We start from the raw sequence: 18,027 nt of genomic DNA, 5'->3' as shown, positions 1-18,027 counted from the left end.
ACCATGGACAACTTTTAAGAAGTTGGGGAGGATGTCACTAGCCTGGACATTTCCCGTATGAAAGGAGTCTGGTGGACTCCAGGATGTCTAAATATTTGGAAAGTACAAGCTTTGGGAATGGAAATTCTGTTCGCGTCATTACATTTGGAATTGAGCAGATACCAAGAGTTGGCAAAGTGCCTATGACAGAATGTCTACTAGTTGGGGTATTTTTAGAGAGAGTTTATGGAAGGACCCATCTCTTAGATTGGGACATGTGGCAACAAGAAAGTGGACCAAAGTGAGACAAGTGGCCTGACACTTGTTAGAAAGTGGATCAAAATGAGACAAGTGGCCTCACACTTGTCACTTCAGCTATTGTGTGGCTCTCCACTTGACATTGTAGCCTTCTCGTGCCATTTTAGCTCATGGGAGGCCGAAATCTATAAATTGGAGCCCTCTCTCTTCATTAATAGAGGCTCTCTTGCTGCACACTAGCCTCTGCCACCATTACAGGCTGCCCTAAGGATGGCTACTCTCTTTCTCTCTCTTGAAGGCTGTGGCTGTTGGGGACTGTTTTGGAGGCTTCCATCGCGAAGAAATACTGAAGGCAAGGGTATTCAATAATTTATTATGATTTCCAGCCACTGTACCGGTTGTACCAACCTTTGTACTTGTTGTACTTGCCATTGTACTGGTTGTACCAATCCTTGTACTTGTTGTATCACCCATAGTACCGGTTGTACCAGCTTTTGTACTTGTTGTACCAGCCATTGTACGTGTTGTACTAGTCATTGTACATGCTGTACTAGCATTTGTACTTGTTGTACCTACTGTATCAACCACCGTATTGACTGTACCAGCCACTGCACCTATTGTACCAGCCACTGTACCTGCTATACCAGCCATTGTATCTGTTGTACCGGCTGAATGGAGAGTTGTACTTGCTGTACTAGCTCTATTGCATGAAGACCCGTGGTTTTTGGGGAAGAATCAGTACCCACACGGAGGTATATGGATTATGTTGTTGGCTCGGCATTTCTACAGCCTATGTTCCGGCTTGGTTGCCTCGTGTTGGGCTGTGTTAGGGCATTTGTATATGGATAATCCGGCATCTCCGTGGGGAGAGTAAGGCCCTCAAAGCTTGTACATGATATTATTCTCCTTGGGTAACAAAATACTCCAAGGGGGGGGGGGGGGGGTCGGCCCATTCCGGCCTGTATGCTGTGTCACATGGGCAAGCTCCATTTTCAGCATTTGTGGATGTTTTGTCCAGCTTTATGTTTTATGGAAAGTGATGATGGATATGTGTTAAGGTTGTGGCCATGTTTAAATGTTTTAATATGCTTTGATGGTATCGACAAGTGTGTCAAACGCCCTAGTCCCCCCCCGGGCACCCGCTGCGAGTTTCAGGTTTGGTGGGGTATGTGGTCTAATGTATGCGCATATGAGTGCTAGATGTGTGGGTCTGTGATGGGGGTGGGTAAGCGGCATTCCCGGATCCCACGCCAAGCCTCGTCAGAATTCCCACTCAGGAAGAGTTGGTACAAGTCCTCGTGCTGTTTATGACAATGTGCTTGTTTCTTGCGGGGAGTAAGGTACCAGCTAGTCCGTTCAGCTTCATGCTTCTGGATTTAGCCAGTAGGTAACTCATGCAGAAGACGTGCACATGTGATATGGCATTCGTTGTCAGGCCAACAATTTTGAGGCATGGTACATTGGTGCCTATGGAGGCTTTGGCGGTGGTCCGGCGAGGGTGTGGAAAACTGTTGATGGTGGATGTGTGGATGATTGTTGTGAGCTATGGGGTGAGGGTAGTGAGGGTTCTACACCCAAGAGATGACGGTAGAGCTGATTTGCATAGATAAGATCACAATCATGGGGTAAATGGATCTGGGTGTAGTGTGAGATGGCAAGGCTATGGCATGAGCCAAGCTGTAGGAGGCATCTCCCATAAAAAGTGATGGTTCCATTGTCCTGTGTGATCCACTGGAGCCTTGTGCCATCCTGGTCTATCACCGGCACAACTTGATAGGGTCCTCAAAATCATACATCTGTTTCTGCTCACTCTTGGTCCTAACAAAGTCCCTAAGAGAACCTCGCCTAATCCCAAGAAGCCAGTGATATCCTCAGAGAGAGCTGTGTATGGAATCTTCCTCCTGCTCCTGTGGCGCTCATCATGAAGAATCAAGGACGAAATAGCATATTGTCACATAGATGCATATCGAGGCTGTAATCTATATAACTGAACCCACTCTACTACCCATGGGCTGTTAGTGTGTTCTGAATAAGACCGCTACTCGTCTTGATCCCCCCACCCCTCCTGCTGTTCGGGTCTCCCCCCGGTAACTTGACTTCCATTGGTATCCTGATACATGTGGTAGTCCCATCTGCTGGCTCTGGTGCGTCTCTCTATAGAAGATGATGTCCCGTCTTGTGAAAGTCTCCTTGAATCCCCCAATGTCTTACCACAAAGTCCCGTTGCAGTTCCAGATTGCCATCCTCAGATGTGTGGTCCCTCCCATATCCCCCGTGTCCGTTTGTGGGATGTCTGTCTGTGATGATGATGTTTCCATCTATAAACTGCCCACTTTCCCGCCTTGTGGGCTTCAAGAACCTACGGCATGCTCATTTTCCTATGCTCCACCTGTGTGGGATTGAGGTCATCACCAAGATAGATTTCCTCACCTTTGAGGGCTACTCTATGATCCAAGAATGCTTGTTGGCTGGTGTGTCCATGAATTTGAGTAGTGGTGGGTGGGCGGGCACATGTGGTGTCCTTACCTGCTCTCCATGCATCCATGTATGGTGTGCCTTCTATGCGCATTTTCCGACATAGTATGGTGGCATCTGTTTGGCAGACTCCCCTCCTTGCAGTCCAGCCACCTGCACATGTAACTTCTGAATCTCCCTTCTTTTATTCTCCTCAATCGTGTCATGAATAATAGTGGGCGTGTGTGGTGTCATGTGTCTCTTGGTAACCCCTGTCCACTCAACTTCTCTTTTCGCTACTGCAGCCCACCCTCGTTCAATCTCATTTTTGGTCTCCACAATGTCCTCTTGAAGCTTCACCTTGAGGTCTGCAACGTAAGAGGTCCCAATCTCGGTCTAATGGTTGAACCATCAACCAGAAGCCACTCCCACCCTTACTTCATCGCGCGTCGGGCTGGCTCCCGCCTTCACCCATGTCCTTGAAGGCGCCTAACTTGAGAAAGGCAAGAAGTAGCCTAAGCCAAAAGTGACCAGATTGAGCAGGCGGGATGGATTGCAAGGGGAATTGAAAAAAGTGCTCGACAAGATTGATGCGCGGGTCAATGTAAGTACAAAACCAAATGGACACAGTGTGCTTACCAAGGACTGCATTTTGACTATCGAGGAAGATCACCGCAAGTGGGAGATGGGAGTATATGGTCAAGATGAAAGAACAACATGCTAGACAGGTAGATGGAATGGAGAAAGAGATTGCCACGCTGAATGGAGAAATACAAGACTACAAGAAGGAAGAAGGAGAAATCAGTCCCTCAGTCTACCAGGCAGCGAGTGACGCACTGTGTACCAGGCAGCAGAGGGCGGAGGCAGCCAGCACAGGGCCTGGCGGGATGCGTGCAGCGCGGGCAGCGGTGGACAGAGCAGGGCGGCATGGGCGGATGCCGACAGAGCACGGAGTAGGTGTGCGCGAACAGGGCAGGGTGCTAGTGCATGGTGGGTGAGCAGAGGGTAGGGCTAGGGGCGGAGGCTAACGCCATAAGAGAGAGAGAGAGAGAGAGAGAGAGAGAGAGAGAGAGAGAGAGAAATTGGTTTGGAACATATTTTATTCTAGTAAACTGTAAATCTTTATTGACTAGATGATTCTATTAATGCTCTGGTGATTTGGTACATCTGTATCAGGTGTTTAAGGAGAAGCTGTTTGTGATGTAAATTGCATCTATTTATGCCTTGGCCTCGTGGTGACAGTAAGCTTTCTGTGGCCTGCCTTGAAAAACGCCTAATATGAAAGTTAAAATAAGTTTTTTTTCTGATGACTTCCTGAAGCCAGAAGTATCTAAAGATATTCAAGCATGGCTTGTGTACGTTAAACAGTTGGCCCCTTATCGCTTGCCAAGGAGTGGCCGAAGGTAGACAAACATCCAATCAAAAGAAAATAGACTTAGCAGAGGGTGAGATCCTGATAATCATCAATACCCTGGTGTAATCTTTCACTAGGTTCTCTTTTGTCGAGTTAGTGGAAAAATATCAAAAGCCTTGTTTCTTGATTGCTAAACCATGAGCTTTTTGGGGCAATTCAAACTGCTCAAGAAGTTCTAGTTTCTTGCTAAGATACTGTTCATGGATTTTGTTCTGTGGTTCTCTCTGCTGATGATTTTTCAGTTCTACATGATTGATGTCTTACGAGCAGCTATGTAGGATATTTACAAGCAGCATTCAGATTGTAGAATGTGTTTTTAAAGCCACTTTTTGAACCCATCATTGCTTAAGACTTTTCTTATGGTCATGATTCATCATACGAGCTTGAGAAAAACCATGAGAAGCCAGATAACACGCAGGTGTGTGAAATTTTCCATGTCAATATTACAAGACTCTGCACCAGGCATATAATTTACCTTGTTTTGTATCATTTAGAATGCCAATTGCAGTGTGCACACATCTTGACGAGTAGCTTCGATGGTACTGTATTGCACGATATTAATTTAGTCTTGATTCTTGTAGTGCCAGCACTTTGGTAGTGAAAATTTTATGCTAACCCGTCAATTCTTTTTAGGCCTTACACAGTTACTGCCTTGCATTCACAAAACCCTCATCCAGACCAGTTTGCATACTTCTCCCTCTGCTACGGCTCTCTAACATAAACCTTTGGGTGTGTACATTAAGATGACAGTCAAGAGAAAAATTCACAATAGCATTTCTTGTTTTTTGATATATGATCATGCATGACCTTTCACACGAGTTCAGAAAATCAAAGCATATTAATAATATTGCATGCTACCTTAACATATATCATATAGGATGGTGTAGTAGTCACTGGATCCTTGTCATCATGCAAGTAATAGCAAGGCCTAAAAGCATTACTATAATATTAGCCTTAAAGTGGATACTATTGCAAGAATGATAACCTTATGGCTGGTTGACAGTGTGTCAATAGATGGCTCTGGGCTATGAATGCTCTGCAGATGCATTCTTCCTAGTAATTGTCAATGGATTTTCCTGGGGGGCAGCAAATGCCTTTTCAATCAATATACCACGTTGGTCACTGCAATAGGTAATGTCTAAGGATTTGTTATCTTTTCTGAGTGGAAACTCCCATCGGCCATTATTGGTTTGGAAAAGTAGTTCTGACATTTTGACTCTGAATACATACAGCGTAACACACCCTCCCTAGTCGACTACCTACGTTGTGTCTCGTCCTTCACTTACAATTCACCTAATTGTTTTATTTTTACTTTTTTCTTTTAAAAAATGTACACCATTATCAGAACATTAATTCATGTATTCTTCTTTAATGTACCGATTGCTTCCAGAAAGTAGTGTGTTACCCACAAAATCAAATACGTGAAACTTGACTATCGATGGATGCTCCACTAACAAGACGTGGCACCAAATCAAAAATCGAGTACGATGTCTTAAAAAGAAAAGAGCATATGCATGGATGGTCACAAAACTAGTTTATCCACTCCGTTTTCACTCTCATAATCTATGTGGCCGTATAGTACACATCTCTAGGCTTTGACCTCTTGCACCACACAGCAATGTGCTTTGCCTTAGAATTACAGAAGAGCATAAAATCCATTTAAGAACCTTGGAAACGTACTCCTCTTTTTATTCTTTGGTGAGGGAGTGTTACAGAGTATCGGAGATGCCTAGTTTCTCCTCCTAGAAATATATTCGATTAATTAATAAATATCCCACACACTAGAAGCCTCTTGCCCTAGGTCTTCAAACCTAGGCAATTGCAGCATGCACGTGTCACCTTCACCACCTTACAGTAGGTCGAGCAAATGAAACCATGTTAACCTATGAAGTGGTTTATGTACCTCCCTTATAATCATGGCCACCTTATAGTAGGTCGAGCAAATGAAACCATGTTAAGAGTGTGTTTCTTCGTGGTTAATTGTCACCAAGGCAAGGTTAGGTGTGAAAATGAAATCAAAGTAGAGAAGGTTGCATTCATTGAAGCTCTTTGGAGGTACTTGCAGATCGATGGTTGGTTAATAGGCCACTATTTTTTGACGTATTACTTTTGGACTATCTTACAGAGCATTTAGCTTGCACACATTTGGCTTACGGAGGGCTATTTCCATCCTCATGGTTAGAGGCCAAACCACTTAGGCATCATGGATTTGTATGTGATTTCAGAGCCTTGATTACAGGCAAGCTTTCATGGATTGTTCTACTTTTTCTTATTTTAGCATTTATGATCGCACAAGTGATTCTCCGTTATAGTATGTGTTGTGAGCACGTATGTAGGAGGTGCACATTTGCATATATTATCGTGTGTGTGTGTGTGTGTGTCGCTATGTACACTTGTAGGGGGTGTGCATGTGAGTTTTTAGTTTTTTAAATCATTTTTTGTTTAGTCTTGGGTTTTAAAGTGGTTTAAATATGATTGTAAGCTTGGATGGGACAAATATGTCACATATGTACAATGGGGGTTTAAGGTTTATGAATTACTGTGGGCTCAATGAGCAAAGGTGGAGAATTTTGCTTGCTGACGAAATCTTGACGTCATCATGGTGTGCTTGTTAGAACTTTGGTCTTCTAGCTAGTAAGCTGATGTTGGGGGTGCCAAGGGAGTGTATACATGACTCTCTCAGGGCTTCGAGCCTGGGGGACGTTAGGGGTGTCAAGGGAGCATATACGCAACTCTTTTGGGGCTTGCACCAAGGGCGTATCCTTTTGATTTGGATTGACAACGGTGTAACCATCGTGCATGGACTTGGTGAAACATCTATGCATTGTTCGACTGCTTCGTTGGCGGTGTCGTAATGTGAGTCGAGAGTGTCATCCACCATTACTCTCCACTCTTGATTAAACTTTGCGGGTGGCGTTGGAGGCATAGCTTTGGGTCTCCACACCCACTTAGATTTGAGATTCGAGGGTGTGTCTATAGACACGTGAGGCACATTTTTCTTTAATCTTAGATCCTAAATGTAGGGGTTTCTTTGTAGCCTTGAGTTCCAAGAGCTTTGTTGGGATCTATCAAAGTGTTTCTTGTGTGGGCATCTGCTTGGGTGGCATTGGATATTCAGGCCATCGCTTAGATCACTTTGGATATTGGGATCATCGCTTAGATCTATTTAGCTTAGTAGTTGTGGTGCAGACATGGTGAGGCGTTGGGACCCAAACATAAGGGTTTTCTTGGTAGAGGCATGGAGCTTCTAAAGCCTTGTAGTGGGGCGACATAGGTTGAGATTGCCACACCTTGGCTTGAGGGTCTTGCTTTGGTAGCTTTGTGCTCATAGGTAGGCATTAGACCAAATGTTGGATACCATGTCCTTGCTTTGGCATCAAATATGCCTTGGTTAGCCAAGGTACTCTTGAGTACCCACTCCTTATTAGTGTCTTTCCCAAGGGTTCGTTGAGGTTGACGTTTGATCTCCCCAAGGGTCAATGAGGTTTTGGATCTCCACTATTGGAGTGGGTGATGGTGGCCGACACGTCGAGGAGAGAGGAGTGTTGTGTGTTAGGGGTTGCCTAAAATAATGGTGTGTACTTAGACAACAAGGCTCTGGACGTTGAAGGGTTCGGGATATCCTCGTTCACCAAGGGTACGATAACCATTTGGTAGGGGAGCTCAAGTGTCTTGGTTCTTGTTCGCTAGAGTTGACTACACAATCAGTGGATGCGATGCACAATGATGCATTCTCTCATTGTACCTTCGAGGGGGGTCTTGCAAGACACATGTTCAAATCCAATGAAAACCTCCACTTTAAAAACAACTACGGTAATGTTTACTATTGTTATGTTGTTGCACATATGCGAGGGTTGGGTGGCGTCCATGTATTCCAAGACAATACCTTTTGGCTAGACTTGGTATCAACCAAGATTGGCACGTAGTGTAAGTAGCCTTTTTGGTGGGAAAATTGTAGCTTAAGGTGAGCCAATTCAAGCATTGGTTCTATTTTAGTCGCACCATCAAGGTTGGCTGTTTGTTCAGACATATGTATGCGTCTAGGCCTCCAGCCTCTTGGGTTCTTTTTTTTAAATTGGGAGTTCGCCTCGAGGCATGCACTAGGTTTTTCATTATCAGCCTTTTTTTTCTTCTCCTTTTTCTTGTGGATTTGATAGAGCATGTCTTGGGTGAGAGTAGTGCTTCAGCTTTGCATTTTAGCTTAGTATTCTTCCATCTCTGTCCCATCTAGGGACTCTATCTTTACCACGCCTTGAGGAGTAATTTTGGTGACTTCGTAGCAATTTAGCTTGTCTTGGGTGAGGGTACATAGTAGCATTTTAGCTTTTTGCTACATTGAAGTATCCTTCCATCTTAGCCCCATCTAGGGTGTCTATTTTTATCGCAGTAACTTTGCGGACTTGCTAGGGACTTGGCCTCGATACTTGATTTTCGGTTTGATGGTGTACCATGTCTCCTACCTTCACGAACTTGTCCTTGAGTTGGTTGTCAAACCAGTGCTTATGTTGTAGTTTTTTAACTATCATTTCATATGTGGATCACAATCTTTGCTGGCTTAGTTACTCTAAGGCAACTAACCTTTGCTCTAAAAGGGTATCCCTTGAGGTTATGCCTTGCTATAATTTGAAGACTTGGAACAAGTGCTCCATTGGCATGAATGCATTAAGCCCAAATGTAACCAGAAAGGGTGTGCTGCTACAACCACCTTGTATATACGGTGCGGTAGGCCCATTATTAGATCATATTTACAACTTGCTCCCAAATGTAACCTAAAAAGGTGTGCTATTATAGCCACCTTGTATACAATCTGGTAGAATGCCATATCTAAGGTTGATGCAATAGGCCTTTATGGTTCCTGCTCTCAATTGTGAGTTATTTGAAAGCATAGACACTTTTCATTGGCATCATTTGCTTGGGGTGCCATTTCCCACTCTAGGTTTGTTAGCTTACAATTTGATAACATAAACACTTTTTTTGTCGGCATTGTTTAGCCCATCTTAAACATATTTCCCCCCCAAATAATACGTGGTGATTCATTAACATATGGTAACTTTGACCCACCAAATGAATGTTGAAGATGTGTGACAAATAAGCCCAAGTGGAATTCTAAAACCCTAATTTGATGGAAATGGAGTAAATCTTTGTGGGGATTAGTACCTCTCTTCAATTCCATTCTCTTGGTTAAGGACTTGTAATTAGGTTGACGTGTCAATACTCGATTGGAGCTTTGGGTTAAGGTTGATATTTTAAATTGGATGACCAAATGCATCATTTCATTATCGGGTAGCTTCACACAAAGCACCCTCTAAAACGATGACACACGGATGAAGAACTCCAAGAATGAATCTTTTTATTTTTAGAACTATGTGATTTTTTTAAGTAGACAGTGCAAATCCGTACACTCCCAACCATCTAGCAAGTTTACAACTTGCTTCCAATCGCTTCTCGATGCCTTTACCATCTTGGTGAGAATAGTGCATAACGTCTTATTTGTTCTTTTTAGCTTTACCGTTAGCTTGGTGTCAACTTTCTATAAACCACAAGGAATCCTTTGAGTAGGAACTCCACCACTTCGTTTATAAAATCATGATCGCTCTCACTATTTCTAGTGGGAGACTAAAATGAGTAACCACATTCTCATAGAGGAACTTGGTGGTAGATCTCGCATCAACATTTCACATAGCTTCGGCCTCAAGACACTTTTTGAAGTAATCGGTGGTGATTATTATGAAGCACGGTTGTGTTGCTTGTGTGAGAAGTAATCACGGCGGCGACAATTATATGAAGGGCGCCTGGGTTCCCTTTTAGTGTGGTTGACAAAGTGTAAGCCCCATTTTTCAAATGGTTTTTCCAAAATTATACGCATTTGATTCTTCTCTTGAACCATGCCAGTCTTTGGCATTCATTGTAGCATTTGACAAACTCAACTACATCTCCAAAGAGTGTAGGCCACCATGGTCTTGCGACCAGTCATGTTCCTAGCAAAGTATGCTCCCCTTATATTCCAAAATGAGATTGTTGCTCAAGAATAACTTCATGAACTCATTTTCTTATGATGCCGTCTTGACTCTTCTTGTAAAGCATTCCCATTGTGCTATCAATTGATAGGGGTCTACTTCTCTGGCTCTATCCTTCTTGATGGGTCAACCAATTGGAAATTCATTAACTAAATAGTGTTCGATATGTGGTCAAGTGGAACAATTGTTTGGCTAATGGAAATCCATTGGCCAAACAATGTCTTCACTCCATTTTAGTACGTGGTCAAGGGGAACAATGGAACATTTGGAAGATTATTTTCCACGCCTAGAGGAAGTTATGCATTTGGAATTCTGGAAATGGAATGGTGATGGCGATGTGCCTTGTGGGCAAGGAAGGCTTGTTGACACCAAATAAGACAATGTTGCTTTAAGAAAACCAACTTGGTAAGCAAGAGATAATGCACCATGGCCTTGCCCTCTCTCTTAGTGGTTGTGTTATTACATTCGTTTTATTGAGTTGACGGTTAGCAAAGGTCACAAGCTTAACATACATCTAATAATGAAAGCTGAAGCATATGCACATGGAAATTAGGTCCTAGGTCGGGAATCTCAAGATGGGTGTGCTTTCTTCAATTTTTTGTATGCCTATTGGCATTTGTCTATCCATTTGAAGATAATCAATAGCTTATACAAGGGTCTAACAAGTATGGCATACAAGAAGATGAATCTTTATAATACCCTATGTGTCCCATAAATCTTTACACCCCCTTGTAGTTGATGGGTGGTGGCATTACCAAGGTCACATGGATCTTTTTCTTATCCATGGAGATGTTGTTCTTGGAGATAATGTATCCGAGGATGATACGGTGTTTAACCCATAATTAACATTTGAGTGGGTTCGATGACGAGATGCAGTAGAGTCTGTATCTCTCAAAGACTAGCTTAAGATATAAGAAAGTTTCTCCTTCTACTCAGCGAGTGCATGCATGAATACCTCCATGATATTCTGAAGGAGATCCTTAGGCTATATACATCAATCGTTGGTGGCATGGGCATTGGTTAAGTTGAATGCCATGAAGCGATAAGCATAGGTTTTCCATTCCATAGCAAATGGTGTCTTATATTGATCAGCTTGGGGAGCATTGGTCAAGCCGAATGCCATGAAGCGATAGGCATAGGTTTCCCATTCTAGAGTAAAGGTTGCCTTATATTGTTTAATCAATTGATTGTCACTTGATTAGAGCCTAAGAAGCCATCCATCCAAGAAGCTGTAAGCTTCTACCGTGGTGACTCTTTCCAACGTATGGTTAGTGTGTGTGTAAGGCAAGGGATAGTGGTTGCAAACTATGGTTGCATTAATCTGTTTGAGGTTAATACACACTCTAACCCTTTCGTTCTTTTTGGAAACAATCACTTTTGAGCGACAACCACTCAGTGTGCTTAATTTTATACATGAATCTTGCATCAACGAGTTTGTCTAGCTCATCATTGACCATTTGTTAGTAATTGGGATTCATGTGATATGCTCTCTGTTCGGATGGTTTTGCGCCTTTATGGAGAGGGATGGTTTGCTTCACCATTTCCAAAGAAATTCCCTTTATGTAAATATATTTCAAGGTTAAAATATCGTGAAGTTCTTTGAGCAAGACTATTAAATCTCATTCTTACTTACGGGTGAGGTCTTCACTGGATTAGGTTCTTCACCTAGGCCAACGAGATTTACTTTTTTGACCTCGACAAGGTTCTCTGCTCGAGCTTTTTTAAGCCTTGTTACTGTTGTATACGATTCTATCCCTGATATTATAGGACTTAAAGTACTCGGGCAATTGCTTTTTTAGATCTTCCTCTTGAGGCTTGGTGAGCTCTTTGAGTTTGGCTACCTTCTTTGGCTTAGCCTTGACATTGTTGAGCTTACGTATTTGGTGGCTCGACATGCTTGGCTTGCTCCAAGATATTTTGCTCCTTGTCACATTTATTGGCTAGCAGCTTGTTTAGGTCAGTTTGTAGGTCTCATTTGAAACCATGACCTTAACGTAGTGAAGCCATTGAAGATTTGTCTTCATAAGGAGGAGTTACTTCTTATACTTTTTATGTGGTTTTCTCCTTCTTGGTTGGGTGATTGTGGGCGATGCAGAAGTTGATCTTTTTGTGTGGAGGAGTCCTTGCCAGATAAATCACTAGCTAGTGGTTCGAAGTGGGACGTTGCACAAGAATGAACATGGAGGCTATTTTTGTCTCGTCTAGTCTTGCAAACTTTGTTTCGAGATTTTGTGGAAGAGTGTCCATGGTTACCAGGACATGAATCCAATCCCCACAATCATTAGGCTCTGGAAGAGGCTCGTAGTCTTGGTTGTCATCTTCAATATCCAACAACTTGCATTTGCACATGTTGACCGAAGCGAATCGGATAACTATGTTACTCATTGACAAAATTTCCTTGACCCATATAAGATGAGTCTTTCATCTTTTCAAGTTTATTTTCAAGGATATGTAGCCTTTTTACATGTAAATGTGAGTGGTTTCCGACTCATGAATTACCCTTGAGGATCACTGCATACAACTCCTGGAATGAAAATGGTCGAAATGCATGGAGTGACTTGGTCACTCTACTCATTTCAACTGTCTTAGAAGATTGGGGAGTGGAAACAGTTAAAATGTGTGGAGTGGCTTGGTGTTCCAACTCCCTCAAGATGTAGGATGATGACGAACCCCCTCAAGATGCAGGGTGATGTTATGGTGGCCACACTAGTGCCTTGTTCATCATCCCAAGGCCACATTTTCTATACACATATAATTTTAATTAGAGACACATATAATGAAGATACACACATTTGAATGGACATTTTTGAACCTTGTTTTTTGCTAGGCTCACGTCTCTAGGTTTATGCTTGTAGACTCACGTGTATTGATTCGTGTCTCTAGACTCACATACGTAGGCTTACACATAAAGGCTCATGCCTTTTTTGCATGAAATAAGCTCATGTAGGTCTGTTGAGATGGACTCATGCACATTTGGTGGGCTCACGTCTTTAGGTTCATGCCTTTAGAGACTTGCATCTCTAGGCTCATGGATGTAGGCTTTGTTGAAATAGCAATTGTTAGGGTACACCACAAGTATAGAGCAAGGAGGAGAGCATGCACATTAAAAAGGGAAGAAGAAAGACTAAGGGTCTTAACTCAAAGGTTGATTTATATGGTCACTTGTAAAAGTTGAAGTCTGGTTAAAAAGATAGCACAGGGAAAGCACATGGTGACACATGGAGTGTGAGGATTTATTAGTACAAGGGTGCATATATCTTGTAGATAAGGGCTCCTTGAGAGCCATAAAATCATGTAATCAGTTTTTCATTTTAGAGCTTGATTAATGTTATTACTGTGTGATTTTTATCTTGATTAAGCTTTAGTTATTCATTGATTAAGTGGTTTTATTATTACTTGATTGTGAAGATTATTGCTTGTTATGAGCCTCCCTAGCAATGCTAAATCCCAATTTGGTATCGAAGCTCCCAGGACTACCCATAGCATGTATTTAAAGAGAGTAATTAGGGTTTAGGGTGTAATTAGAGCAAGGAAAAATAAGTAGATAAAGGAGACACAATAAGAAGCAAGGACCAAGGTTATACATATCAAAGAAGCCAAGGATGTCTAAATTGCACTATGACAGTGCCATAAATCAATGCTTTACCCTTATCAATTTTTATTATGTAGTCCCTAAGGTCATGTTTTATAGTCCCTCCCTTAATGCGAAGCTACCATGTTTGAGTAGTCAAGTGCATCTCGGTCTAGAAAGTAGAGGGAGTCTTCTCACCCACCAATGGCTTTGGATAAGTCTTCTCACTCACTAGATGTGAATTAATTTATTGGACAAATAGTCCACACCTGGGACATGCTCAAAGCTAGAGGGGTGTATAGTTGTTCTCTCTAAAATTTATTGGACAAATAGTCCACACCTGGGACATGCTCAAAGTTAGAGGGGTGTATAGTTGTTCTCTCTAATCAATGTGATCAATTGCGAGGGCTGTATAGTTGTTCTCTCTAATCGATGTGATCAATTCTCTCCTTGAGAAATTCACTTCTCTTGTGTGGGTATCTATCTGTATTAGTAGCAGCAACATAACTCAAGAACATTTCATAGCTTTACTGTAGTGAGAGAAGGGTAGTAGAAAAACTGAGTAAAGGTATTAGGTACACAAACTAGAATGCTTGGGTAGCCTTATCCTCTTGATTGCTTGCACATGTGCATTGTCAACATACTTCAAAAGAGCACGTGTCCTTCCGTTCACGTATAAACATCTTGAAGCGATTAAATGAAGATGGATACTCCAACCCATGCCATTTCTGCCGCATGTCTTCTTTGTATGTGTGTCTTTCTCAACTTTATACGTACACCTTATAGAGCTCGAACGAGCATGAACATTAAGTCTATGATTATATTCGACGTGAAAAATCGATGGACATCAATAGAGATCTCAAAGTACATCGCAAGGTAGATTATTCCAGATTCATTACCACATTTGAATATGATTTACACATCATTCATCAAGTCATAGGATTTTTGTGCTCGTTTGTGTGAGTGAAAAAAAGAAAAAAGAAAAAACCATACATAAAGTATGGTGGGAGTTGGCACAGTCCTCCCTGAAATTTAATAAACATAGAAGAACGTGCCCTTCTCCCGTTTCCCAAATAGTACTTTCGATATTGAAAGTGGACCAAAACACCTTCAGTGTGGAAGGTGGCCATTTGTCCTACGTATTGATTCATGAGACAAAACTCATTTTCAAATGTGGTAATGAATTTGTAATTTTTTAATTTGTGAGGTACTTTTGAATCCCCACCAAACATAAGAAAATAGACTTCAAGCTCATCGATTGCGGATGTTAATCTAACATTGCTTCCAAGTATGCTTTCAAATTCATGTTCAAATATGCTCTACACTACACGAAGTATGCTACCCAAGCACTCACACAAAACACGATAACATAATTAAAAGAAAAGAAATCTTGTTTTGCAAGCTTCAGAGCATGGAGTGCACCTAGGTTTGATGATAATGTCTGTGTGTGTGATATTCTTAAATCTCTTCTTTAGTCCATGGATTAGACTAACTAGGTATTCCATAAGATTCTCATTTAAGCCCACTACCCTCTAAGCTATTGTCACTAGCATAAAAGGCCCTAGAATGAGGGGTAATGCCCTAAGGTTCTTCCGGGGTAATGCCCTGAGGGTCTTCTAAGGTAATGTCCTAAGAAAACAGTGAAACCTCTGTGAGACTAGAGAAGATAATGAAGCTAATGACAAAAGTGTTTCTTTGTTTGAGTCTAAGAACAAGCTTGCTCGCTTCTGACCTTGGCTTGAAAAACAAAAACAAAAAATGAGGGATGCAATTTGGCAAACTTTATTTTTTTAAAATGAAAAAAACCACACTAACTAGTATTTGCAATGTGATGGAAGCGGCCACAGGAGCGCTAGTCCAGCAAGCTTGTAGGACTTGAAGCAACCCCGGACATAGGGTGGGCCCTCATTTGGGAGACCCTCTTCACAACATCACCAGAAGCCGGGTAGCACTCCTGCGTGAACTAGGCAGTCACAAGACCAAATTTAAAAGAGAGAACACGAACACACACACACACACAAAGACACAGTTATGAATTAGTCATGATCGCTTCCAAACTGCATTAGTTTCTCCCATATGCTTTACCAGTGTAATGGCTAGGTGATACGACGATAATTCTCCCCTCCTCTGATCTGTCATGTAATGGCCTTCACTAATTTGAGCAGTGTCCTGCTCTTTTCCAATAACTTGCGTCAATTCAGTAAATTTTAGTATTTTTTAACGTATTACTTGTGTCAATTCAGTTGTTTTTAGCATGCTTGGGTAGCCACGTGGGCTGCTCTGGATGCTTAGGTAACCCAAGGTAAAAATGGCCTTGGGCACTACAGCACCGACCAGGATCCCAAGGAAACCAGGAAAGCATCTACTCACATCTCCTTCTTGCACTTGAAGCGGGTCACTGGCCCTATGCCATCGATGTCGTAGTCCAGCACGTGCTTGAAAGGGAATGACAGGTTCCTGAACTTGTCGAAGATGACTCCCGTGGCTGGATCCCAAAAAGGCCCCGTTTCCCTACCGAAGTTAGAGTACGCAGCATCCACCTTGTTGCTCACGGAGTGTAACCCCAGGCCGCCAAGGAGGCTTTGTAAGCACACATGCTTGGCCTGGGCATAGAACGAGTAAAGGTCAAACCAATGCAGAGCCTACGCTACTGCCACGATCCACCAAACCCTCCCCTCCCACGATCCTCTCCAATTCTTCCTCCAACATCTGAGCAGGCGTGCAAACGTACCCTGCATGCTTGCTCTGTGCCTCGCTCAAATCGGTTGCGATCACCGTCTTGTAGTGCTTTGTGACCTGCCAAAAAAGACGAATTCCATGGATCTAAGCCAGCCAGAGGGAGAGAGAGGCATGGCATATTAGAGACTAGTATACCGGGCTGTGTGGGGCAGCTTTGGCCAAGATGCAGGCCACTACAAGGCGACTGGTGCCAGGTGTGACCGCGTGGATCACCCAAGCCAGCCATGGCGGCTGTGCTTTGGGAAGCCAGAGCAACACCCTTGTTTAAACAGGCAAGCCACCGCTATTGCCGCCTGGCCGCGTGATGGAGCACTCTTCTCTTGGTATTCTTGTAACGAACACTATCATCGAGACGAGTTGTCTGACGGCTAGCATTAGCAGAATGGTAGGGAAAAACTTGATTTGTCTGGTCCCATGGGAGTAGTCGACAGCGATGGAGAAAAAGTCGAGTAGATAGGTTCCTGCCCTGCGGAGAACAAAATTGCAAGGCCAGTTCTTAGGTCATTCCATTCCATCCCCATAAACCTTCTCCTACTGCTGATAACAGACACACAAACGATCTCTCAGCTGCTGTGAGACACAGAAAAAGCATGACTCATCAGTATTAAGTATGAGTCGGTTGTTGATATATTGGGAGACTCTCATGTGTGTGTGTGTGTGTGTGTGTATAGTAGGACAGCCCACGGAGCGTCGAAAAAAGCTCACCAGAGATATCGTAGTAGGTGGGATGATGGCTAGCAGCGCTCAAGAGGATCAAATCTTCTCTTTGACGTCCAACATTAGTTTAGTTCATATGTGAACATCCTGCTACAACCCCAACGAGAAAAGCATCACCATGTTGTTGATAGCACCAAAAGGGGCACTTTTCAACTGGAAACAAATTAATCTGCCCGTAGTAAAAGATTATAATTATTTACTATCTGTTTTAAAAGAGTTCGGGCCGATTGAGCTTTTTGAGCTATTTCTAGGGAATTATTTTGATAATTTAATTTTATTTACATACCCGATTAAGCTTTTTGAATTATCTTTAGGGAATTATTTTGATGATTTAATTTTATTTACATGACACATGCTTTTTGGCAAGGCTCCCAAGGTAAAAAGATGACCATCTATTGTGAAGTCTTCACATTACTCCTAGCTTTAAGCAAACTATTAATGTGCTCTCTTTAGAAGAGCAGAAAGATCTACATCCCCCTGCTGTGACATCTACTAATTTGCTTTTAGAGGAGAAAAGAAGTTTGAGCAGATAAGAGAGAGGAGCTAAGTTGGTTTATAGTGAAGCCTTTTGTAGTAAAGTTGCAAAGGTGTTTAGGGCCACGATTGGGAAGCATCAACAACATTGAGCAACTCCCACACAGTAAGTAGAACTCGACAACAATTTCAGGAGAACAATATATCGGCAAATATTATTGGACAGACGCTCTACACAACCCTGTCTCCGACCGTCTGTGTGAAGCTGGTGGCGCAAGCATCGACGGTTTGTGTGTGGCTCCTCAAAAGAACTTAAACAAATATATCAAACAAGGAAGGACCAGTGTAGCAATCGTGCCGAGAGAGAAGCAACAATATATATATATTATTTTTGTGTGGCGCCT

General features: G+C 42.5%; 1 protein-coding gene across 3 annotated transcripts in view; it reads left to right on the top strand.

Moving 5' to 3' along the window:
* LOC147640508 (uncharacterized) overlaps window positions 1-4,594 on the top strand; it is a 60,197-nt gene extending 55,603 nt beyond the window's left edge. For 2 of the 3 annotated variants that reach the window (XM_086781389.1, XM_086781381.1), the window contains one exon: window positions 3,868-4,594. In XM_086781389.1, the coding sequence (XP_086637515.1) occupies window positions 3,868-3,875 (8 nt within the window). In that variant the 3' untranslated portion in view covers window positions 3,876-4,594. The remainder of the gene's footprint in view (window positions 1-3,867) is intronic. The other variant, XR_015263191.1, reaches the window with a different exon arrangement.
* Window positions 4,595-18,027: the final 13,433 nt, after the last annotated feature.

This window comes from Cibotium barometz, chromosome 3, assembly GCF_041138505.1.
Source record: "Cibotium barometz isolate CiBa-2024 chromosome 3, ASM4113850v1, whole genome shotgun sequence".
Classification (NCBI taxonomy): domain Eukaryota; kingdom Viridiplantae; phylum Streptophyta; class Polypodiopsida; order Cyatheales; family Cibotiaceae; genus Cibotium; species Cibotium barometz.
The sequence above is the reverse complement of the archived record's forward strand: the minus strand, read 5'-3'. Positions and strand labels throughout refer to the sequence as shown.